Genomic DNA, 26,916 nt, shown 5'->3' with positions numbered 1-26,916 from the left:
TTCATGGAACATGATCTTTACTTAATATCCTAATGATGTTTTATAAAAGAAAAATATAATTTATATTTTTGACCCATACAATGTATTTTTGGCTATTGCTACAAATATGCGTATGCTATTTACAACTAGTTTTGTGGTCCAGTCACACATTTCACCTTATTTTTGTAATTATTTTTGTGAAAAATATGGTACTTGTTACATTTGGATATATAAAAAATTCTGATCAGAAAGTCTAAAAAGTTTTTTTACAGAATGTTTACATTATTTTCTGAGCAGCTTCTCTTATAAACTATTTTTCCTTGCTGATTTTTTTTTATTTTTTTTACTGTAATATCTCAGATTTACCCCTAAACAGCACATGGAAACAAAACCTAAAGCTTGGCTGATTGCATTTAATGCATTTCATGTCGATCTCTTCCTGCCTAAGTGAGTGTTTTGTGGCCAGAACAATCAATGTACAATAACAAGTACAATATGTTCCGTCTCTACTCTTGCATGGCCAGACTTGATTATCACAGCAGTGTATGGTCCACTGATGTTTCTTTGCCATCTTCCTTGTCTGTTCTCTGTCTTTCAGGGTATAGTCAGTGGTGTGCTCTTGGTTACCCCAAACAACGTCATGTTTGACCCTCATAAGTCCGACCGGCTGGTGCAGGAGCGAGGATGTGAGGAGTACGGGATCATGTGCCCCCTGGAGGAAGTGCAGTCTGCAGCCATGTGCAGGGAAATCACTGACATCAGGGTCCGAGACCTTGTGCCACCGTAAGTTGCTTGGCGGCCTAAGGTACTAAGAGGGATAGATAGACCAAAAATAAAAATTTGTCATTATATCTGTCAACAGTTTTTGGTCACTACGGATTTCCATATACTATGGAAGTTCATAGGGACCAGAAACACTTTGGTTTAAACATCTTAAAGGATTAGTTCATTTTGAGAATAAAAATTTCAGGATGATTTACTCACTCCATGTCATCCAAGATGTTCAAGTCTTTCTTTCTTCAGTCAAAAAGAAATTAAGATTTTTGAGGAAAACATTCCTTACGGTTTTCCTCTATATAGTGAACTTTAATGGGAGCCAGCGTTTGAAGGTCCAAATGGCAGGTTCAGTGCAGCTTTAAAGGGCTCTACATGATCCCAGTCAAGGAATAAGGGTCATATCTAGAGAAACGATTGGTAATTAAAAAAAAAAAAACTTCTATACTGTTTAACTACAAATGCTTGACTTCATGCATTACGTAGTCATTATGTGCTGTTAGTTCTTCATCTCTGTACTTCGTTTACTAAAAGTAGGGTAAGGGCAAAAAATTCCATCTCATTTTCTCTTCCAGCTTCAAAATCTACTGTCATCGTTGTTTTAACTTATTTTGTAAAGTACGTTTGACTTTCTTTGCACGTTCGCTTTGTAAACACTGGGTTGGTACTTTCGTCTACGTCACACATTAATTTTCCAATGTGATTACATAATGCGTGAAGTCGAGCTAGTGCAAAACAAACATTTGTGGTTACAAAGTATATTCATTTTTATTTTTATCATTTCGCTAGATAGGACCCTTATTCTTCAGCTGGGATCATGAAACTGCAATTTGGATCTTTAACCGGTTGGCTTTCATTGAAGTCTACTATATGGAGAAAAATCCTGGAATGTTTTCCTCAAAAACCCTAATTTCTTTTCGATTGAAGAAAGACAGAACATGAACATCCTGGATGAGATGGGAGGTGAATAAAGTATCAGGAAATTTTTATTCTGGAAATGAACTAATCATTTAACGTGGAAAAGCATGACCTTTAATTGGCGCATGATTCATATTCATATTTTTTGTTCAATCCAGAGATCTGGAGCTAGAGCCTACTGTAAGTGAGGTAAGCCATCTCAAGAGAGCACCACGTCTCAACGCAGCCGATGCGGCACACCGAATCCGTGAGACTGGCAACGACAGTGCCAGTACGGCTCCTCGTAGCACAGAAGCTTCTCTGTCCGAAGATGTTTTTACAGAGTCAGAACTTTCTCCTGTCCGTGATGATGCCCTCGCAACATCTTCCGACGAGCTGCAGCAGATAAAGTCCTCTGGTGCATCTTCTGAATCAGTGCAAACCATCAACCAGGCCGCAGCAGCCACTGAAGAACCTTTAACGGCTGACAAAAAGGAAGCAAAAGAAGCTGTACAAAATGTAGAAACGGAAGGAAGAGGATGGAGAGATAGTGGCATCCAGCAGAGTCTGAATACTACAGATTTATCCAATGAGGTTGAGTCTGAGAGCATTCTGGAGAACGTAATGAGGGACCAGCCCGTGGATGAGGCCAAATCACGCACCACATCCGAATCGCTTTGTTCGGATACTGTGGCTGTTGAGGATTTTGCAAAAGCCCATGATACCCAGAAAGGCATGGAAGCTCAGACCATGCAGTCGATCAGTGAAATGAAGGAAGGAGAACAGGGGATGTCCAATGACTTCACACTAGCTAATGAGATTGGAGCAGCTGAGGGACAGAGTACAGAGGAAGGTAACCTACTGTTAGCACACTTCTTAATGTCAACATGAAATTAAATTTGTTTGCTTGTTTGCTTTAACAGGTATGTGGTCTTATTGAACTTGATTCATCAGTTACATTTAATATAGAGTACTGTTTCATAAGTTCAGCGTCTAAAAGATTTTCTTGGGGTTTTGTGTGTAGCACTGAAACTCTATTGTAATAGTAGTACTCACACCGTCTACAACGTCACCAAGGCTCGCCCCAATCAGCCTGATGGTGTTGCTACAGCGATCAAAAGTACGAAATCACTTATAACTTCTAACCGCAGACTCAAGTGTCGTTGGAATCCTTGGCTCATGATGGAGGAAAAAACGCATGCATGCAACTATTAATCGGATAATTCTATAAAAAACTTAAACTTTCAACTCATCATCGTGACTGGACACCAAAATGTTCGCAAGAGGCGGAGCCGCATTTACTAAAACGCCTATAACTCTTAAATAGAAAGAGATTTTTTTTTACCTAACTCGTACTTAAGAGCTCAATCTGAGTTCACAGAAAAAAAAAACTTATTTCGGCCTCTTGGTGACGCTATATTAGAGAAAAAAAAATTAAAACGGCTATAACTACTGTGACGACAAATATACCCAAAAGCCTATAAACCCTAAACAAAAACATAAAACTTCACAAAACTAGGTGAGCACATGCAGCATATGATTCTAAAGAATCATGCAAACTTTTATGGAGATCAGGCAAAAGGTGGTGCTATAACAGCCATAAATAGTCAAAAAACATCCTATTTTTATGGTAAATTACCTGGAATTGCCATAAATGTTTGTTAATCATTCATTTAGTTGGTTACAAGCTTGCTAAATAATATGTAATGTCTTTTTTCATATGTGCTAAAATGCCGGTAATATGAAATGATAATAGCTGCTATGTTTTTGAGAGTCTCTTATGCTCACCAAGGCTGCATTTATTTAATGGAAAAACATAGTGAAAACAGTAATATTGTGAAATATTATTAGGATTTAAATAAATATAGCTGCAAGCAGCAGTTACCAAGGTTCAAGCACTTTAAGGCATTTAAGCACATATGAAAAAAGACCTATTATTTATCAAGCCTGTAATGACAAAAAAACATTTTTGGAAAATCCAGGTCATTTACCACAGAAATATGATGTTTTTTAAACATTTGTTTAGAATCATCTGTCGCATATACTCACCAAGTTTCGTGAAGTTTTGAGTTTTTATTTAGGCTGTATAGGCTTGTGGGTATATTTGGACAGGCTTCTTTTCTAAATGACCCCGTTATAGCTTCCCAAAAGGTAAATTTAAATTTTGTTTTTTTAAATATTTATTGACCTAGAGAATCTAGAGAATTGTACTGCATTAGTGTTTTCTAGATTGAGCGAAAAACTTAGGACTAGTTCGCAAAAGTAGGTTTTTCACATTCTCCCAATCATTTGACAAAGAAAAGTTGTTTGGAACGAAGAGGTCTAATGTACTATACGAATATCGTGCATATGTGTGAAAAACCGTGCACTATACAGTCGTATACGCCCTTAAGAAATACCCCCTAGTGGCCGATTTCTCACAGACCTTTAGGATTTTCACAACGATAGGACAAACGGTTGCGTAGTTATAGCGTTTTTGTTTTTTCCCTCATATAGCGCCACTTCTTAAGTGGAATGTTTGGAATGTTTTCCTCAAAAACCCTAATTTCTTTCACCTTTCTTTTTTAACGGCTGACAAAAAGGAAGTTAAAGAAGCTGTACAAAATGCAGAAATGGAGGGAAGAGGATGGAGGGATAGTGGCATCAAGCAGAGTCTGAATACTACAGATTTATCCAACGAGGTTGAGTCTGAGGGCAACTTTTTTTCATGTGACCTCAGATTCAGCTCTTACTTATGCGTACATATTGTGAGTTAAGCAAAGATATCTCATTCCGCTCAAAAGTTATAGCCATTTTAGTAAAGGCGGCTGCCCCTCTCAAACGTTTTGGTGTACCTTTGCGACGGAGAGTCAAAAGTTAAACTTTTTTGCTAATTACTGATATTCCCTCTCTAGAGAATCTTCCTGCACTGGTTTGATTCCGATAGGGCCAAAAACCTAGGAATAGTTTGCAAAAGGTAGGTTTTAAAAAAAAATGGAAAATACGGTTAACGGTTAAGAAGTTATGAGCGATTTCATGCTTTTAATCGTTGTAGCGGCCCCGTCATGCTGATTTGAGGTGAGCTTTGGTGACTGTGTAGACGGTGTGAGTACTACCATCCCTCCAAGTTTCAAGTCTCTACGACTTATGGTTTGGTCTGACCAATCAGTTTTACATGAAGATTGCTGATACTTGGCCACTCTAACAATTACAATAGGGTTTCGGCGCTCCATGCTTGAACCCCTAATAAGTAGCATCACCATATGGATACATCAAGATATTATTGACAGTAAAAAAAATGCTCAAAAGTGGGTCCCGTCCTACTTTTTTCTGGAATATCCTGTTTCACTCTGAACTGAAAATAAAAAATGCAAGTAAAATGGGTTGCAAATATGTTTCTTGTTGACTTGAAGTTTATTTCTCATCGTAGCTCTCTTTCCCAAGGGTATTGCTTATATAAAAGATATTCAATCCTTGATGACATAACAGAAGTTACAAATATATTGAGGTGTCAGCCTACATATGATCCTGCTGTATTACCGCTGCAGTCTAATGAGGATGTAGCCCTAAAAATAAACCGAAAGACACATTTTCAGTTAGTCATGCTGGATGGGCTCCAGATCCGCAGATTTAATTTGCTCAATTTATTTATTTCTCTGCAGCTCACTAACAGTGTCAGCTCACTCAACATGACAGCTTATTAAGCACGTGTTGCATCGGGCATGCTAAAATATAGATTAGTAAAAATAGGATGCAAGATTCAGGATTTAATTTTATATGCTGACATAACTGTGAAAAACAGGTGCTTTGTGTTTGTTTGTTTTCTGTCCCAGTTGTGCCAGGGCCCAAAGGCAAGGAGAAGTCCAAGTTGCACAAGTTCCTGTGCCTGCGGGTTGGCAGGGCCATGCGGAAGACCTTTGTTTCCCACGCCAGTGCCTCCATGCAGCAGTACGCCCAAAGAGACAGGAAGCACGAGTACTGGTTCGCTGTTCCTTCTGAGAGGTCAGTACTATTCCCAGTTTGGCTGAACTCTACTTTAAATGTCAGCTTTCCTGTACTGCTAAAATGGAATTGTTTACTGATACAGACCCAGGTGTAGCATGTGCTTTACCTTGAGATGTGCAGTCCAGTGAATTTTTACTTTGTTAGTAATTCTTGCAAAGATTATTGATTATACTTAAGGTTAGGGATTTGAACAGATATATAGAATCTCCAACATGTTAATTATTTTACCAAAATAAGAGGGATCATACAAAATGCATGTTATTTTTTTATTTAGTACTGACCTGAATAAGATATTTCACATAAAAGATGTTTACATATAGTCCACAAGAGAAAATAATAGTTGAATTTATTAAAATGACCCAGTTCAAAAGTTTACATACACTTGATTCATAATACTGTGTTGATACCTGAATGATCCGCAGCTTTTTTTTGTTTAGTGATAGTCGTTCATGAGTCTCTTGTTTTTCCTGAACAGTTAAATTGCCCGCTGTTCTTCAGAAAAATCCGTCAGGTCCCGCAAATTCTTGTTTTTTCGGCATTTTGGTGTATTTGAACCCTTTTCAACAATGACTGTATGACTTTGAGATCCATCTTTTCACACTAAGGACAACTGAGGGACTCATATGCAGCTATTATAGAAGGTTCAAACGCTCACTGATGCTTCAGAAGCAAAACGATGCATTAAGAGACGAGGGGTGAACACTTTTGAACAGAATGAATATTATTATATTCATTACCTAAATATTATATATTTTTTCAATTTATTATTGCACTTTCAGAAGCTATAGAAGATACTTGCATGTTTCCCAGAAGAAAAAGTAAGTTCAATTTAGCCGGATCTTCAAATTCAAAAAGTTTTCACCCCCAGCTCTTAAATTCAGCTTTGCATCACAGGAATAAATTAAATTTTTTAAATATATTCAAATAGAATGTTTTAAATTGTAATAATATTTCAAAATATTACTAACATGATAAAATAAATGCAGCATTAATAAACATTAGAGACTCTCAAAAACATAAAAAACCTTACCAACCCTAAACTTTTAAACAATTTGATAAAATACTAAAATTAAAAGGCCGGAGTAATAATGCTGAAAATTCAGCTTCGCATCACAGGAATTAATTACATTTTAAAATATATTCACATAGAAAACATTATTTTACAGTTTTTTTTTCAGGATTTCAAAACTTTTCAAAACTTTTTTAAAACATTAAAAATCTTACTGATCCCAAACCTTTGAACAGCAGTACATGAATCTAGCTAGGTTGTCTAATGTCAATCCTTAGTCTCTATTTGGTACCAGATCAATCTGGTGCCACTAGAAATGACTGCGACTAATTACCTGACCTACTAATCTGAATGTTCAAAAGCAAAGCCTTATGTAATCCGTCACAGAATCTGTTACTTCTGTATAATACAGCTATTCAGCCACAGTCAGACAGATTAAGAGAGATTTGCATGCGTATATATGTGTATTTTCATCTCCAAATTGAATTATGCATGGATCAGTCTTTTTTTTTTTTTCTTCTCCAACTTCCCCTGGAGCAATAAATCAACGTAATTAGCTAAAACTGAATTATCTCAAACAAATGACTATGATGTCTGTAATGTGATTCCATATTTATGAACATGACAGATCATTTACATATCGAATAGGACGTCTGAAAAATCACTTTGTACGGCATAAAAAGGTCTGTCTCTCTAAAGCATAACTTTACCCTTTAGTCTGCTGACTAAAGTATTTCCGCTCATCGAGTTATGGTGTTTACATGCAGTAGCTTGTTTTGTATCCATGATTTTTGTGTTTTAACCATGTATTTGAGAGCTCAGTAGTTCACAAATGGTTTATGACCTCCATCTTGACCTATTAAGCTCACGAAAACCGTGTCAGAGTGGCATCCATGAAAAAGTCGTCTCATTTTGTATCAAAGATGTGGCTATGGGAAGGGCAGCACTGTGATAACTGCTCTACTGTTGTCTGACCCAGTTTGGTGGCCAGTCGCATGATCCATTTGAGCTACGACAATTATCCATTTTGTCATTTCTGAACTGTAAAGGGAACATCAACAATGTTAGCTGGTGCTCGCCTACGTGCGTTCTTCTCATAGCCTGTAAGCTGTGCCACATGTCCCCAGGAGTCGCCTGGATCGTGTCCAAATTTCTCCATGACCAGGTCATCGTGCGTACAGTATATATGTGTGTCCTAGCTTGTGGCTGTCTGTATGTATGTGTGTGTTTATGGTTGCGATTCTTTGTAAATGATCTCTTAACATCATTGCTGTTTGCCAGCAAGACTACAGGACAGGGTTCCATCACTGTCAACATGCTGTAATCACCTATAAGTTGCTGTTGACATAGATCATTATAAATTGAACGAAGCAATCCAGGAAAGTGGTATATCAGACTACAGACATGTGTTGTGGTTGATTTTAGATGCTGGTATAGATCTGGAGCCTAAGTGTATAATTTCCTATACAAAACATTTGTATTATAATGTATAAGTGGCCTATACATTCTGACCAGTAAAACAAAAGCAAAATAAAATTACTACAGACATACTAGAAATTTCTCACTTTTACGTAATTATTAAATAATATATTTATTGTTGTTATTATTATTATTATTATTATTATTAGTTACAAAACAGAATATTTAGCAGAAAAAAAGTTATGCAAAGCTTTTTTTGTCCAACAGGATTTTAATGGATTGTACAAGACCAAAATAAAATAAATAAAAAATAATAAAATGACAAATAAAATAACCCAAAAAAAGTTGCATGACCATTTTAATGGATTGTACAGAACCAAAACAAAATAAAATTGTTTTATAAAATTGTAAAATGTAATAAAAAAAATGTTATTACAATAAATAAATATTCTTAATTACAGAACTGAATATTTTGCAGAAAAAATAATTTTGCATGACTTTTTTGTCCAACAGGATTTTAAGGACCTAAATTAAATTAAATTAAATTATTAAATTAAATTAAATTTAGTTAATTAAATAAAAAACAAAATAAATAAAATAAAAAGTAAAATGAATATAATGTAAATAATATAATAAAAAAAAAATATATATATAATAAACAAAAAACAAAATTACAAAATAAAAATAACGTAAAATAACAAACAAAAAAATTTAATTACAAATAAAATAAAATAAATAGAATGCAAGTAATATAAGAAAATAATGTAAAATAATATAAAAATATAATAAAATCAAAATGACAAAAAAATAAATAAATATAAATTAAATTAAAAATATTGTAAAATAAAATGACAATAAAAAATATATATAACAAAAAATGTATAAAATAACAACAAAAATAGATAAATAAATAACATAAAAAAGATAATAAAATATAAATAAAAAATATAAAGTAAAATCACAAGTAAAATAAAATAAAATATGTAAAATAACATAAATACAAATTATAATAAAATAATAAATAAATAAATAAAAACATTAATAAAATGACAAATAACATAAAATGTAACAATAAAAGATAAAATCTAAAATAAAATAAAAATGATAACATGAATTTAATGGGGTTTTTTTTTATTAATTTTTTTAATTTATTTAAATAAAGCATCATCTAATTTAAATGATGGAATTTAAATTCATATCCGGGCATAGAAAAGTCATGTAAATTAATTAAATGTTTGAAATTGGTCAGAAGCATGAGAACTATGAAGATTAATTTAATTGTCAGATTAAGACTAGTGACATTTATTATTGCATGTATTTCTAAATAGCAAAGCATTTTTCATTACAGTAAATCTAAAGACAAAAAGCATAGCATTAAGCAAGTAAGTTTATTTATTTATTTTTTTATTGCCATTGATGCACAGTATTTGAGTATGGATGCCTACGTGAATGAAGAGCTAGACTTCAGGAGGTCCAATTTGGCCTAATCTTGTCTTATTTCTTAAGAGTGACCCTTTGCTGGTTTTGTATGTTTTCTGTAGGTCAGACCACCTGTATGCATTCTTCGTCCAGTGGACCCCTGATGTGTATGGAGAAGGGTTGGGCGGACTGACCCGGGAGCCTGGGTTTGTAGTGGTTAAAAAGAACCAGGATGCTGAAAGCGGGGAACACGACAAACCAGTACCTGATATCACATTCAAGGACTGGGAGGTATGAACAACAACAACCTGCTAGTTAACACTAAAAACTAAATGCAGTACCTATATATATATATACAGTATTTTGCATTCATGCAATTTGATATTTAAACTAAATTGACTATTTCAGTGATTTCTAATGTGATTGATTTGATTGTCATAAATGATTATGTTAATTAATGCATGCATTTTTAATTAAAATGTGTGCGTTGTGTTGCTTTAATTATGCTGACGTCTTTGTTGCGATTGTGTTGTCATAGACATGTGATCATGAATATGCTTACATGATGTTTTCTCTCCTGAACACATGAGTTTGTTATTCACAGCAGCACTGGAGCGTGTGTGTGTGTGTGTGTGTTTGTGTCTTTCTTTCAGAGTCAATGTCTTCTTCAGCCACTTCAACCATGTTTATGCACGTACTAACATTTAAGTATGAATGCATGCTTGTTCCGGTTGCCAGTCATTGTCAATGTCCTTGTAATGTCTTGTTGCAGTGTCTTATTTTCATAACGACGTCTTTTACCTTCAAAGGACGTGATGAACTGGTATGTAATGTCCTTTCATTGTAATGCGTGTTTGTATTGGCTGTATTGAGTGTACATCTGCAAATGGACAATCATTTCATCATCCCTTTTAAACCACTTACGGACTACAATGAGCAAGACTATCCGACTGATAAATGTGGATTATGCTTTTTATTGTTTTATAGTCGAGGATAATTACTGTAAACGCCCAATGAAGAAGATAAAGAAAACATGATAGTTAATTGCCCAATAGTTTAGAATTATTTATTTATATCTTCTTGAGGTCCAGCAATTAATTTTTGTCTATTTGTCTACATTTAGGTCCTGGTAGGTAAACCCTAGTTTATTTTATTTGTTTGTTTGTTTATTGCTTGCTTTGGTCATTTTATTTTATTATTTTATTTGTTTTCCATGTATTCATTGTTTTATTTTAATTTTATTTGTTTATTTGTTTATTTTATTTATTTTAAATAATTATTTGTTTGTTTGTTTATTTATTGCATGCATTCTTGGATAATTTTATTTTATTATTTTATTTATTTTAATTTATTATTTATTTGTTTGTTTGTTTATTGCGTGGATTCTTGGATAATTTTATTATGTATTTTTTATTTGTTTATTGCTTGCTTTCTTGAATCATTTTTATTTTATTATTTTTATTTATTTATTGTTTGTTAATTTATTTATTGCTTGCCTTCTTGGATAATTGTATCGGATAATTTTTTTAATTAATTTTTATTTTGTTAATTAATTTAATTTTTCATTTAATTTTTTTTATTTTTCATTTGTTGGTTTGTTTATTTTACTTGCTTTCTTGGATCATTTTATTTTATATATTTTTATGTATTTTATTTTATTATTTTTAAATTATGTATTTATTTGTTTGCTTGCTTTTTGGATCATTTTTTAATTATTTTATTAAGTTTTTTTATTTGTTTATTTATTGCTTGCTTCCTTATTTTATTATTTTGTAAATTTTATTTTATTATTTATTTTATTTGTTTGTTTATTTCTTGCTTTCTCGGATCATTTTATTTTATTTGTTTTTATTTTTTATTTAGTTTTTTATTTATTTATTTATTTATTGATTGGATTATATTATTATTGTGTTTTTTATTTGTTTATTGCTTGCTTTCTTGGATCATTTAATTTAATTTAATTGTATTTATATTTATGTATTTATATTTATGTATTTCATGTATTTTTTTTGTATTTAGTTATTTGTTTGTTTGTTTATTGCTTGCTTTCTTGGATCATTTTATTAATATTATTTTTTTATGTATTTGTTTTTTATTGCTTGCTTTCTTTAATCTTGTTTTTATTTTATTTATTTATTTCTTTGTTTATTTATTGCTTGCTTTCTTGGAAAATCTTTTTTTTATATATATATATTTTATTTAGCTGTCTCTCAGGACAATATCTTCTATGCTACAGAAATGTGCATGTTTGTTTATTTATAATGTCTTTCAGATAGCTATTTGACTTTTTATAAAATATGACTCGAGCCCTGTGCAGCCTCTTATCTGGGCTGGCCAGAGGGAAGGCCACATGAGTTCATGCTTTTCTGTTGCCCTGCCATCCCATTGGTCCCTCTGGGATATAAACAGCGCAAAGCCTCTAGTCTAGTTCACTTCTAAGAGTGTCTGTGCGTCCACGTGGATACTTAACATTGGATATACCCCTGCATATCTTGGGGCTTTCTGCAGAAGTCATGTTTTTCTCCAGAAGAATTAAGGAGGGATGTCAACTGACGCCTAAATACAGCTTTGGCCTGGTAAAAGAAAAAAGAAAAAACATGCCCTGTGGTTGTAATGTTTGTGTGTGGCTGAGTGACTTGTGCTTGAGTGCACTTGGCATGCACACTGAATAGTGTAGTTTTGTATGCAAGCAGCTGTCGCTTTCTAGGTTTGGAAATTGATGTCATTTAGACATGACAGTAAAGTTTAAAGAAGTGTTTTTGCAGTAGCCTAGCATAGTTAACGTTGTATTAAGAATGCAGTTGCATACTGTAAGTATAGTATTTTCCTTACGTGCAATACATATGGTTACCGCAGCTCTGGTTTTAAGATGAATGTTAACGTTAGTCAAAGCGCAACAGAAAAAGCGTTGTCTGTAGTTTGTCCACATGGAAAATTGCGCCTTTGAAAGTTTACCTTTTGCGTTGTTGCTTTTAAACAGCTGAATGGATGGTAACGAACGTACTGAACGCATGGTTCACGCTACGCTGCGGTGTCTAGTGCTGCGTCCCAATTCGCATACTATCCGTCCTAAATAGTATTCGAAAATAGAATTAGTATGTCCCAAATCGTAGTATGTTCAAAAAAGTATTCCAAAGATTCCCGGATGGTCTACTACTTGACTTCAGAATTCGAAGTGCGGATCAATGCACACTCTAACGGCTAATATTGCCCACAACACATTGCGCGGTGAACGGAGGATTCGATTAGAACTACAAACACGCATAAAAAGTGTTAAAAAACTACAAACATGGAGGATATGCGCGACCAACGGACAGGTAGAGAAAGGAGTTTGAGTGATAAATAATCAGTGTGTAACCTGATAAAAAATATATATTTTTAAATGTTATCCTCGTTATATTTCATGTGCAGCAACATTGTGAACTTTTATAATGATATGTTTGGTCATTAACGTTTAAATGCATAATTATGCAAACACGAGCAGAGTTCTCGGCATGAAAGACTCCTGAAAGAACGTGCCTCTTCATTTCTCTCTAATACGGTAGGAAATTAAATTAAACGAAATGTAGATAATGTTAACTGTGATGATTGACAGGGCAGTTTAAACAGTGAGAGGATTCAGGTAACTAAGCAACAGAGCGTCCGTTAAAAACGCAGTTATGACGAAGTAGTATGTCCCAAAGCTCGCCTACTATTCTGCTACATACTCAAAAGTATGTACTTTTTCTTCACAAAAAGAGTACATACTTTTAGGGCGTAGTATAAGTAGGCGAATTGGGACGCAGCATAGCTGTTTTGAACGCAAGTGTATTTTTAACTTGACGTCAGAAACGCGTCGCTCAAGAGACGCTGTGAATAGACAGAGGCAACGCAAATCTCAATGCCTTCTTTCGTCGTTGTGCAGCACTGCACTGTTACGTTTTTTCTCGTGTCGCGATAATAAATCGAAATTCCTTATTGTAGTTTAATGATTAAAGCTCTTTAAAGAAAAAAAGTTAAGTTTTACGGTGAAAGCTGCTAATGCACGTTACTAGCATTAGCATTGTATGCATATATTGCATATATAAGGCATGCTTTCTGTTTTGAAGATAAAATCTGTAAGAGGAGAAAAGAGTCCTTGTTATCTGTTGTTGTGCTGCTGTTACTAGTAATTTTTACATTTACAGCTGCATGTTATTCCTATATGTGTATACACAGTGGTGGCCGAAATTATTAGAACACCTAGTATTTTTACCAGCTAAAAATGGGTTTAAGTCAGTTATATCTGTATTTTGTTGTAGTGTGTCAGTAGCAAATATCAGTTTTCATTTCCAAACATTCATTTTGCCATTATTTGACATGAATGACATGAAGAAACAGAACAAACTGAGACTAAATCCAGAAGAACTGTAGGAACATCTCTAAGATGCTTCAAAAAACCTACCTGAAAAACGATGTGCAAGTGCACCTAGGCCAAAAGCTAATTTAAATGCAAAGGATGCTCATACCATGTTGCTGTAATTTAGTTTATAAAAGTTAATTGATAAAGAAATAATAAATCTAATCTAATTCTAATCTATTTATGAAATTTATTTTTGAGAGCATCCTCACTTTACAGCATTTTTACACAAAAAAACTTTGTGTAAAAATGCTTCCTAGCTTTGCAGGAAGGTTTCTTAAGCATCTTGAAGACGTTGCCACAGTCTTTTTAGAAAAACCATATGTCGTGTTTAATGTCAAATACTTAAATTCTACCCAGTTACTTTAATCAGTGTTTTAAACTGTTGTCAATAACAATACACTGATTAAAATTGTATATAAATTATACATGTAAAAACAGGAGCTCATAGGGCTGCAATATTATGACAAAAATCATTATTGTAGATTATTGCCCTTTTTTATATTGCAATAATGGTTAATAATATCAATATAGAAAACGATATAAAATGGTTTTGTTTTGTTTTGGCCATGTCACATTCTGCAAAGTCCAGCACAATGCAAAACCCCTGTTATAATCACTGAAGCTATGAAATTAATCTTTTATTTACATTAAATCTGCACTATGTTGTTTATGATGAGGAAATTCACGAGCATGCACAATCAACACCTGCTGTGGCATTTTTTTTTTGTTTTGTGTTTTCAGCGCTAACTAATCTAAGCCCCTCTGTTTGGCCAATACATTTCTAAATTCAACAGAAATGCGTTCAATTGTTTATAAGACTCAACACTGCACAAAACAGAGTGTTAAAGCAATTTGATGCAGTGTTAGCGAATCTAAATGCAATTTCGCGAATTGACACCTTTCATTAATTTTCACATTTCATTCATCTTGACAGCTGTAATACGTTGTTTAATTGTGCAGGGGCATTTCTTTTACCCCTTTGTCTTGAATTTATGGGGCAGTTTTGTTCATTTTGGTGGCATTTTAGCCGCAAGCCTCATTATTATACAGTCAAATTTTTAAAAACACTGCAAAAAATGCTTTTTGTACTTAGATTTTTTTGTCTTGTTTCCAGCCAAAATATCTAAAAATTCATAAATCAAGAAGGATTTTCTAGACAAGTAAAAAATGTCTTGTTTTCAGAAAAAACAAGTCAAAATTAAGTGAGTTTTTGCTTAGAACTAGCTAAATAATCTGCCAGTGGGGTAAGCAAAAGAATGTTACTTCAAACAGAAAACAAAATTATTTTTCTTAACCCATTGGCAGATTATTTGTCTTGTTCTAAGCAAAAACTCACTTAATTTTGACTTGTTTTTAGACAATTTGGCTGGAAACAAGACAAAAAATCTTAGTAAGATTTTTTGCAGTGAAGTTATTCAGACACCAGATATCATTTTTGATGTTTTTCTTTACTAGTGGGTGCAGCACACTATAGTCCACTTACTTAAGTGGGGATAGCAAAATAAAGTAAACTGTGACATATTATACCTAAAAATTCTTCATACAGTGGGCTATCAGTAATATTGATGAAAATTTGGGACCAAACATTATTCAGAGACTTTGACCTGACCATTTTTGGCTTCAGTGTTTTTTATTTAATTGCTAATGCGACCCTTTTACACCACAGATTTAACAAAATTAGGCATTGCTTGGTAATTGTTCCAAAAAGTATTGATAGTTGTGTAAATATTGTCATGCTAACAGTTGTCCAAGTTTTTGGTTGATTGTAATCCATTACATACCTTTCTGTATATACACATACATATACATGATCAAAAATATAGCAAATTGTGAAATTGTATTACAATCTAAAATAACTGTTGTTGACTTGACTTTTGTTGAGCGTAATATGAAGTAGGCAGACAGCTGACCCATAGCCGCAACTCTGGTTAAATGCATGACACTGAATAAAATTCATTATACTGTTCAGCCTCAGAAATGCTGTTTAATGTTGTTTGGAGACATGACATTCTGCTGTGCAGCTGGTTTGGGGAAGCTGTTGCAGATAATTTGTGATCTGTCTTGGAGACAGTGCTGTTTGATCTCATCAGGTGAATCCTGTTAGATTAAGCTGATTCTTGGCACACAAGACTTGACCCGAGTCTGACTGCAGTGTCTGTGGAAACGGGTCAAGTGGAATTTAAAGTGCTTTTCCCAGTCATTCTAGTTTTTCATTTTCATTTTGGACTTCTCATTTAGGTTGTATAAAAAAAAAAAGTAAATGCCTTAAGTTTACTAACATGTCCCTTCCTCCATTTCCAAGTTGATAAGTTTAGGCTGCAGAGGAGCATACCAGATAATTTTTTTTATCGCCTCACATACTAATTTTTATATATGAGGATATGAGTTTCTCATGCAACACTACTATTCTGTCTGTGTATTAGGTAGTTTCTGTGACTGAGTACTACCGGCGGATAGATGCGCTAAACAGTGAGGACCTGCGCTCGCTCTGCAAACGTCTTCAGGTGCCACATGCTCCGCTCCACACGGAAACCATCACAAAGGCCACTGCATATCTGTTCATCAAGGAGCATTAACTTTAACATAAACTCAACAGTTAGGATACTCTATGAAACTATATGAAAATCAACCCAAATAGGATTTTTCACAAAGTGAATGAAAAAAAAGTTTATTCTGCTTTTTGATCTAAGTCAGAATGTATTACCAGCTGTATTGTAGCATTTGTTCTCCTTGTTCAGCAGATTGCACTGGTCTTTATGTGGAGTGTGGAATAATAATACTGGCCCTGAGTTGAGATACAGCCGTTTTTATATGAAATGACACTTAAAGGCTGATAGAATTTCTGCAGTAATACTGAAACTGGATATCTGTCAACTGGCATTTCCTTCTGGATGACAGGATGGGTTTTAGATGGCTTGAATAAGAGGAAGCAATAAATGAAGCAAATATCATAGCAATTAGTCTCATGCTGTCCCCCAGAGACCCTTCCAGAACACTTTGATCTAAAAGTAGATGCATTTGACTGCAGTGCTTGTTCTGACTTACTCTTCAGACAGCAATCATCACACTTATAAAGTCAACATGAAATTACTATTAACCCTGATTGTTTTGTTATTCCAACAATTTAAGTTTTTAATCAAAATATATTTTATTATATTCTAGTTATTGTACAAGAATATTTTGTTCACTACCTAATTTTTCAAAATTTTGTTTTTGTACCGTTTAATCAATGTAATATTTTGTAGTATTATATAACATTATATTTATATTAGATTATATTATTAAAGTAATGAAATATTTTAGTTGTTTAGTTTGTATTGCCTTTTTTATTAAGTCATTCCACATTGACAGCTGCTTATTATTTTAATTTATTTTTTATTTAAATGCAATTTTGTAATATCTACTATAATTATGTTAGAAATGCATATATTGTAATAATTATATATTTTAGCCATTTATTTTTTTTATTGCTTGCTGTTTTTATTAATGGCTATTTATGGTTATATATTTTTATATTATAAAAATAACTCATTTTTGCCTTATGTAAAAAAGGCATTAAGGATGGTTAACTATGTAGGCATTATTGTCTAATAGTTATTGAACTCATTTAATGCTTGTCTCAAACTTTTCTTGTTGAATATTATGTTTTAGTGTGAAATGCATTATACTATCAAAGTGAAATGGCTTGTGAATGTCATTTCATGTTGACTTTAAAGAAAAGTGTGTTGATGAGGTCTCACTAACCCTATTCCCTGCGAACATGAAAACATCCAAGAGTGTGAAGCTTTATTGAAAATGTAAAAATCCCCCCCAAAAATCTGATGTTTGTGGATGGTAAATTCTTTGCACACTGTCCTTGGATGTTTGCCTTGGTTTGCATTGCTGTTGGAGAACTACCCTTTTTTCTTGCTAACCTTTATTCCTGTGCTTAACTCTGGTTGTAATTTGTATTCCTTAACCTGTGATAAGTGATAAGCCTTCCCGAAATAAGACCCCTTGGTACATTTTCACTGCTCTCCATCCATCCATCTTTCTCTGTCTACATCAGTTGGGTTGTACTGATGTAGAAACACACATTACCAGATTTAAAGCCTGCTTTGTCTGGCTGATAAATGTGTGTCTCTGTAAGCTTCACTCCTCACGTCCTGTAGTGCGTCTTTCTTCTCTATTCAGCTGTATTGCTTGATGCCCTCTGTGGAGGGGCATGATACTATTTCACAATTTTGCAGATGTTCTCTTACTTTGAGAGTACTGTTTACATGGCAAATTTTTAGATGGGTCAGATTATGTTATCTGATATGACTGCTGACTGCTGTCCAGTTCTGAACAAAGTCATTTGATTAGATGATGCATGACATGGCATAAATCGGATAGAAAGATACATACGATAGATCGGCTAGATAGATGCAAACGATAGATACATATAACAGATAGATACGACAGATAGCAAAGGAAAGGAAGGGAAAGAAGGTGAAGTGAGGCCAAGTATGGTGACCCATACTAAGAATTTGTGCTCTGCATTTAACCCATCCAAGTGCACACACACGGTAGTGAACACACACACCATAAACACACACCCGGAGCAGTGGGCAGCCATTGCTGCGGCGCCCGGGGAGCAGTTGGGGGATTGGTGCCTTGCTCAAGGGACTCACCTCAGTCGTGGTATTGAGGGTGGAGAGAGTGCTGTACATTCACTCCCCCCACCTACAATCCCTGCCGGACCTGAGACTCGAACCTGCAGCCTTTGGGTTACAAGTCCAACAGATAGGATAAATAGATGTATACGACAGATAGGATAGATAGATGGATTGATATGGATGGATGGATGGATCGATGGATGGATAGATACGACAGATGGATGGATGGATGGATGGATGGATAGATAGGTGGATGGATATGGATGGATGGATGGATGGATGGATAGATAGATACGACAGATAGATGGATAAATAGATGGATGGATAGATACGACGGATGGATGGATGGATGGATGGATAGATACGACAGATGGATAGATGGATAAATACGACAGATAGGATAAATAGATGGATGGATGGATGGATAGATAGATACGACAGATGGATAGATGGATAAATAGATGGATAGATACGACAGATAGATAGATGAATAGATACGACAAATAGGATAAATAGATGGATGGATAGATGCGACAGATAGATATGACAGATAGATACGATAGATAGATAGATGGATACGACAGATAGATGGATACGATAGATGGATAGATACGACAGATAGGATAAATAGATGGATGGATGGATACGACAGATAGATATGACAGATAGATACGATAGATAGATGGATACGACAGATAGATGGATACGATAGATGGATAGATACGACAGATAGGATGGATGGATGGATGGATGGATGGATAGATACGACAGATAGATAGATGGATCGATAGATAGATATGACAGATAGATGGATACGACAGATAGATGGATACGATAGATGGATAGATACGACAAATAGGATGGATGGATGGATGGATGGATGGATAGATACGACAGATAGATAGATATGACAGATAGACACGACAGATGGATACGACAGATAGATGGATACGATAGATGGATAGATACGACAGATAGGATGGATGGATGGATAGATACGACAGATAGGATAAATAGATAGATGGATGGATGGATAGATCAAATGAACAGATGAATTCATGAAAAGTAGACAGAATGAACGAATGCTAAATAGAATCAACATGATCGAGAGAGCAAACGAATGATAGAAAGAACAAACAAATGAATGATTCCAACAACAAATACACAGGCTTAACTCATCCAGATATTTGTGCTCTCAATGTAAGAGAATGTTTGTGAAATTTTGCGGAAATCAAATAGAGGGATCATGTTTATCAACTCTTTTTCTTTTCTTTAATCAGATCACAACCAAGGAAGAGGTGAACTCCAAACACATGGTGAAGATTGACCCTGAACCCGAAACATTCAGGCCCAATCTGAACGAGCCCAGTGTCCTGCTGCAACCTGATCAGATCGAGAAGGCAAGTTATAGTTTATTTTGGGTCCATATCTATATTCTGACCTTATCATATTTAACTCTGATGCACTTTTGAGTCTCATGGGACTCTAGTGGCATTTTCATCATCTACCTGTGGCATTTCAGTTGTATAATTGGCTCCTTGAGACCCTTATTTTTATTATACATTTGCTTGAAGTTATTTTCATGTGCCCTTTCTCTACTGTCCTGATCTTTTGGAACCTTTCTTTACTCACTTTTGGCCTGTGACCCCAATCCTCAGCTGGCCAAGCACCTCCCCCCCAGGACGATCGGCTATCCCTGGTCTCTGGCGTTCAGCACATCCAAACACGGCATGAGCATCAAGAGCCTGTACCGCGCCATGCAGGGCCAGTACTCCCCAGTTCTTATGGTGATCAAGGACAGTGATGGACAGGTATGCTTGTTAGCTCAACTGTGTGAGTTTACATTGATGTTTTTGGGAATTTGTTCTGTATGTGTGGGAATTGCAGTCTACTAAGGCATAGGTTTTAAAGCTTGTGGTTCATCAAATATTCAAAAAATCTTATTTTCTGCAGCTGTTCGGAGCCCTCGCTTCAGAGCCATTTAAAGTCAGTGACGGCTTCTATGGTACCGGAGAGACGTTTGTGTTCACCTTCTGTCCAGAACTGGAGGTGAGGAAAAGAGATATATCTATATCAGGAATGTTTCTTCCGAGGAGGCAAGGAAGGCAATGCCTCCTCAAAAAATTGGATGAGAAAAATGTTTGTAGTACAAAAATAAAAAAAACGCAAATATTATAAAATATTACATTTTTAAAAAGTGTATAAATCACTCGTTTTTCTAAAGCACTGAGCCTGCAATGGCACCTATCTTATCCATTGGCGTTCTTCTTCTTCTTCTTCCACTCTGGTGGTCTATGGCAGCCCATAGAACCGCTTGCAGGAAAGTTATTAAATTTGGCACACTGATAGAGGACAGTCTCAACATTAACCATAGCAAGTTCGGAGTCTCTAACTCAAACACTCTAGTGCCACCACTTCTCCAAAAATTTCACTCATGTTTATACTAATAACTTTTTGAACTGTAAGGTCTAAAAGGAATATTTTTTTTCTGAATCCTTGGCTCATGCCAAGTTTAATGAAGACCAACATTTTAAAATTTTCAGGTTTTGTTTTTTCGCCATTTTTATTAGTTCAAAAAACATACTTTTTCGAACTCGTCCTAGACTGTTTGTCTGATTTTATGATTGTCTCAGATCATCTTTAGACCATGTTTGCAAAATGTTATAGAAATAAAGTTGATTAGTCAAACTGTTCTTGAATAACGCATAAACGAATTTGACGAAGAGCACACAAAGACGGATGTGATGCTATATCTCCGCATCTGTTTGGTGTATTGAGACCAAACTTGGTGTGTGTTATAACAACCATGACCTAAGGCTACCTGCACAGTTTCGGCACTGAACCACCTAGTGGTCAGGAGATATGAAAAATGGCTTTTTTTGCCTATAACTTCTGAACGATCTTTATAGATTTAATGGGCCATGACTTGTTGAATGATGCCCAAATTTCCATTGTCAGCCATTTTGGGTGTCATTCTTTTTGAATTTTAATATAAAATGCTATATTTTACAAACACATTGGTGTATCATTACAAAACTCAGTATGCATCTTTAGCACTATGCCATGACAGTACTCAAAAAGTTTGGTAGCAGCTGCCTTGTGGCCAAAAGTTGCTAATAACATTGAATAAATTGGGTCATTGTAATGAAACTGGTCTCAATATATTTCTTGGGTAATGCCAAGAACATATTCGGCCATATTTTGCCATACTCAGCCAAACTTCCTGTTCGCCATTTTATTTCATGTTGCAAACCTACTTTTTTAAACTCCTCCTAGACCGTAGTCCGATTTTCACCACAATTGAGTCTTCAGACCATGCTGGTAAAAAGTTGTGGATTTCATATCGACATACAAAACAGTTTTCGTTTAACACATTAACGAATTTACTGGAAAGATGCCAAACTGCATCTGAGATTGTATCTCTGCAAAGCTACAAAGTTTGGTGTCAATATGTCGCCTCACACTGACCACGCCACATCAATTTGGTAACAGCGCCACCCAAATTCATTAACCATTAAGAATGAAATTTTCAAAAATGCTAATAACTTTTCATTAGCTGATTGTAATTAAACTCAAAATATTCCTTGGGTCATACCGAGACCCCAGATATCAATTTTGCCATAGTCGGCCAAACTTCCTGTCCACCATTTTCATTATTGTTGACAACCTACTTTTTCAAACTCCTCCTAGACTGTTAGTCCGATCTTCAAACATGACAAAAAGTTATGGATTTCATGTCGATAGCCAAAACTGCTTTTGTATAGCACCACAACAAATTTGAGGCATGATGTGAGACTCCATCTGAGGCTGTATCTCTGCAAAGCTATGACATATTGACACCAAACTTTGTGTGCCATTGCCACCTCACACAGAACACACACCACGTCGATTTGATAACTGCGCCACCTATTGGCCAAAAGTGATCACCCTTTAAATCATATTCCTAGAGGTTTTATTTGTGATTTTGTAATAAATGTAAATGCTTAAAAACACTAACAATGTAATCGGTTATGAATCTCATCAAGTTAATGTAAAAATATAAAACAGAGCTGTATGTTGTGTGTCTTTGCATTGTCTCTTCTTGCCTTGACTTAACATTGTTAAACCCCTTTCTAGGTTTTCAAATGGACTGGTGACAATATGTTCTTCATCAAAGGAGATATGGATTCCTTAGCTTTTGGCGGTGGAGGGTATGTAAAGACCATAAGGTGCCATATTTCATTTATCAGTGACATATAGTTTATATATTTTTTTTTCTATTTTTAGGGGTGAATTTGGGCTGTGGTTGGATGGAGACCTCTATCATGGCAGAACTCACTCATGCAAGACGTTTGGAAATCCAATGCTCTCAAAAACGGAGGACTTCTATGTGCAGGACATTGAAATATGGGCTTTTGAATAACACCCCCCCCCCCCCCAATCCCCACCTCACAAACTCGGTACACAATAAAGCGGGGTTATGAGGCCACATCACTAGACCCCCATAACTGATTGTACCCCTCCACTTGGCTCCTAAGAAGCCCTGATAGAGGCAAAGCAGATATACAGCGTACATAATCCTTCATTTCTGGAAATGGTCAACATGGGTGGGTGTTCTTCACTAAAAGTTTCATACAGTATGTGGTTTAGACTGGTTGAACACCCATTTTGCAGTCTGAGGTCCTCTAGTTTTGAGGATAGGAAAAGGCGCTAATGGCTTTTTCAGAATGTTGTACAACTTTTCTACAGAAATGGAGCTCCAGCAGTCATAAAACATTGGATTTTCAGTCCTACTGTCTTCATCACCTGTAGCATCGCGTCTATTTCAAGCACTTTGAATATCTAACCTCCAAACCCATTATTTATCCGCGTCTGTGTGCTCCCACAGGCTCTATATAATCAAATGCCACTACTTAATGTAATATCCAGTACCGTGTTGCTGTAAAAATGTGGAGTACATGCAAATTCACGTGTGGTGCCCTTTTCATGTCAATATGCTTTCCTGAAAGTCTGGGAGTGCTGTAGTTACACCAGGAGAAATGTGTTTGTCTATTAGGAAGCCATTTTGGGTTTGTGCAGCGGGACATCTGAAGGAGTATATATACATATATAAATACATATAGCGATTATATATTTATACCTTTATTAGTGTACTGTGTACATAACTACTACCCATATTGCTGTTATGTGTGACAGTGATATGGTTTGCGCTACTGTCCTTGAAGTATGTACATTTTCCTTGTAAATTTGTTCCAATAAATAAATTTCTATATGCACACGTCATCAACGCTAACCCAATGTGAACGTGGAGTTTTCATCAGGTGTAAGCGGTCTCTTGAGAGCGCAACCGTAACCGAGGAACCGTATATAAGGTGACCTAAGAGTTTGAGGGTGATGAAATGACTGGTGCAACCAGAGCCAGCCTCCAGGGCTTAAGAATGACTGCTGTCCGCGATCATGAGAATGCCTGCTACTGCAATATTTACTAAGAGGCACGTCGACAAACAAGTTGTTGGAAAAAACTGTGAAAATTGATGGGCAATTGGCTCTTTTTGCAGTATTCTGACTTGGGAGATGGCAGTTTCCCAATGTGGCCAGCTGAAAACATGCCCAAGCATTTGACCCGACCGCGCGCGTCTGTTATCACAGCAGACGTCTTGCTGTGAAGGTCTGATGCTCTCTGCATGCCGTGGGATCTTAGAGCCGAAGGACTCGGACGCCCCTCTGGGGCCAACTGCACATTCCTGGTCTTCCAGTATTTGATGCCCGTGTGGAAGCTCACAGAACTGTCATTAATCCTCTCCAAAATCCCTGACAGATTATGTATCAATGTATTAATCACAATAAAATCTATGTAATAATGGTGTTTTGGTGGGTTTGTGTGTCTATGCATGGAGAGAGACAGAAAAGAAGAGGTCACTTTTATTGATGCTCTGCCAAATTTTGCATGCAAAATCCAGTTTCAAAAGGAATCCATGCAATTGAGAATTTGTTTATGCAGATGGATCAAGCTTCAGATTTGCTGCATTGACCAACAGAAATCTACTTGGCTTGAAGATGACCCATGTGAGTGGTGCTTTGTGTATTGCAGCAATATTGACAAACATTTTTGACTACACCTTTAAAGCAATAGTTCACATAAAAATGAAAGTTTTTTTGTAAGAAACAAATCTATCTTTTTGGTGATAGGACAACAGGGGATGAAGTTTTCACTGGATAAAGTGTTATGGAAATCCAGGTAATTTACCATAGAAATATTATTCTTTGTAACGTTATAGCGCCAGCTGAGGTCTGGTTTTTTTAACCTGTTGCATACTTATTTAGAATCACCAGTCGCTCACCAGGTTTTGCTTTATAGGTTTTTGGGTAAATTCTGACAAGCCCCTTTTCTAAACGCCCACGCTATAAATTAGATAATTGATAATTATTGACCTAGTGAGTCTAGAGAATTGTATTGAAGTGTTTTTTTTTTTTTGTTGGTTTTTTTTTACCAGATTGAGTGAAAAGTGGTTTCCAGATTTCGAGTGGCCTCCGTTAACTATGTCTATAGGTACTCAAACTTCTTCTGCCTTATAGTCACTTGTGTCACTTTGGACCAAGACTGCACAGTGATTTTCATGTTGATAAGACAAATGGTTGTGTAGGTACAGACCGGTATAGACATTTTTATGTTTTTTAATATCTTCTAGTGCCACCAAGTGGCCAAAATCTGCGATTTTTGTCCTGCGACCTCAAAAATCACACCTTCCCGTATCATGTTTACCCATTTTATAAAGTGTACTATTTAATTTTGTTTGTCCAAATCTCATCCTTGATATTACTTTAATCTCTCCTGTTTTTCCCTGCACTTCTTCTCATCTCTCCCACTTTCCTTTGAATTCTATCGAACCACCGACCTTTTTTTCCCCGTATCCCAGTTTTTGCCACCTTTCATTTAGTCTCTTCTTGATAATACTCTTAATTTCATTTCATTCTTAAATTAACAATTTAAATTAATGTCCGGTTATTTTCTGAACAAATTGGCCATTTATATACTTTTTAACCTCAAATGCTCAAATGAGTTTTATAAAACATCTGGTTGATCATTTTAAAATAAGCACACTTGAATAAATAGCTTACTCAAAAATTTAAATTCTGTCAAGTTGTTCCTAACCTGTGTGACTTCAAAAATACTATATAAGTCAGTAAGTCAATTTCTGTTTTCAGCAGAAAAAAATATAATTTCACACAGGTTTCAATTTGGAACAACTGAAGGGTGAGTAAAAATGACAGAATTCTCTTTTTTGGGGGGTGAACTTTCTTTTTAAAATGTTACTGGTATCAGCCTTCTGACCTGGCAGTTGTGGATGGATCTTCTCAGTCATGTATTGACTCAGCTTTTTAGGCAGACGTCCCTGAATGTCCACCAGAATGCGTGTGTCAGTGGAGGAGATTTGGTAGATCAGAATCGGTCCATGGCAGCTCACAAGTAGCTCAGCATAGTTGAGGAGACTTCTGAGGAGGCAAACAATACAATACAAGTAGCATGTTAAATTTAAGTTGTAAAAAAGCTAATGACATTACAGCATCTCATCTCACCTTCATTATGCATCCTACAAAGTTGGAACGGATCTGAACACTTTCCGAGCCCAAACTCTGTCTGAAATTTGAAAAACATCCATCTGCCACGACTGTTAGAGGAGCATGTAACCTCTGCAAAAAATATAGTCCGAAAAAAGTAAAATTTGCAATTTTAGGCTACAGAAATGTTTTTTTTTTTTAATATCACTAATTTTGAGGTGCTGTTTCCAAATATAGTCCCTGTTTTGCTCCTGCACCACATATTTTTCAGAAAAATAAGATGATATCAATATGATTTCATAGCATTTTTGTTTTTGGGAACTGTTTAAAAGTAAAGAAGTCTTGTATTGTCCTTTAACCATTTGAAAAACTGACACAATTCCTGTCTTCCTCTGAGCCATCTTACAACTATTTGTTAAATTCTCAGTTTATTTTCCCATCTCTGAATGATGCTGAAGGCATTATTTTAAGTATAATGCTGATTTCCACATTGTCCACCTCTTTTGAAGATAGTAAGTTAAATTATACATTTTAAATACCTCTGTTTGTCATTAAATCTTTTGACATTTGACTGCTGATACATTTTGAATTTTTAAAAATCTTATTTTTTTAAAAAGACTGTATACTGTATACATGATGGAAAGTTTTAATATTTTCGAACACAGCATCATCATTAGGCCATTTTTTGAACATCAACTGAATCTTTTTCCAAGATGAAGAGCAGTATGATCACACTGTTTTAAACATGTGACCCTGGACCACAAAACCAGTCTTAAGTAGCAGGGGTATATTTGTAGCAAAAGCCAACAATACATCGTATGGGTCAAAATGATCAAAGTCTCTTTTATGCCAAAAATCATTAAGATATTAAATAAAGA

The 26,916-nt window shown here is 35.2% G+C and overlaps 1 protein-coding gene across 2 annotated transcripts in view; it reads left to right on the top strand.

Moving 5' to 3' along the window:
* Positions 1-24,339, top strand: part of oxr1b (oxidation resistance 1b) — a 78,751-nt gene extending 54,412 nt beyond the window's left edge. The window contains exons 8-17 of one of the 2 annotated variants that reach the window (XM_073821399.1): positions 578-762; positions 1,830-2,503; positions 5,463-5,631; positions 9,604-9,772; positions 16,286-16,366; positions 19,780-19,899; positions 20,158-20,310; positions 20,453-20,548; positions 22,616-22,689; positions 22,766-24,339. In XM_073821399.1, the coding sequence (XP_073677500.1) occupies positions 578-762; positions 1,830-2,503; positions 5,463-5,631; positions 9,604-9,772; positions 16,286-16,366; positions 19,780-19,899; positions 20,158-20,310; positions 20,453-20,548; positions 22,616-22,689; positions 22,766-22,901 (1,857 nt within the window). In that variant the 3' untranslated portion in view covers positions 22,902-24,339. The remainder of the gene's footprint in view (positions 1-577; positions 763-1,829; positions 2,504-5,462; positions 5,632-9,603; positions 9,773-16,285; positions 16,367-19,779; positions 19,900-20,157; positions 20,311-20,452; positions 20,549-22,615; positions 22,690-22,765) is intronic. The other variant, XM_073821400.1, reaches the window with a different exon arrangement.
* The last annotated feature ends 2,577 nt before the right edge of the window (positions 24,340-26,916 follow it).

This window comes from Garra rufa, chromosome 17, assembly GCF_049309525.1.
Source record: "Garra rufa chromosome 17, GarRuf1.0, whole genome shotgun sequence".
Lineage (NCBI taxonomy): Eukaryota > Metazoa > Chordata > Actinopteri > Cypriniformes > Cyprinidae > Garra > Garra rufa.
This window is presented reverse-complemented; position numbering and strand designations above follow the sequence as displayed.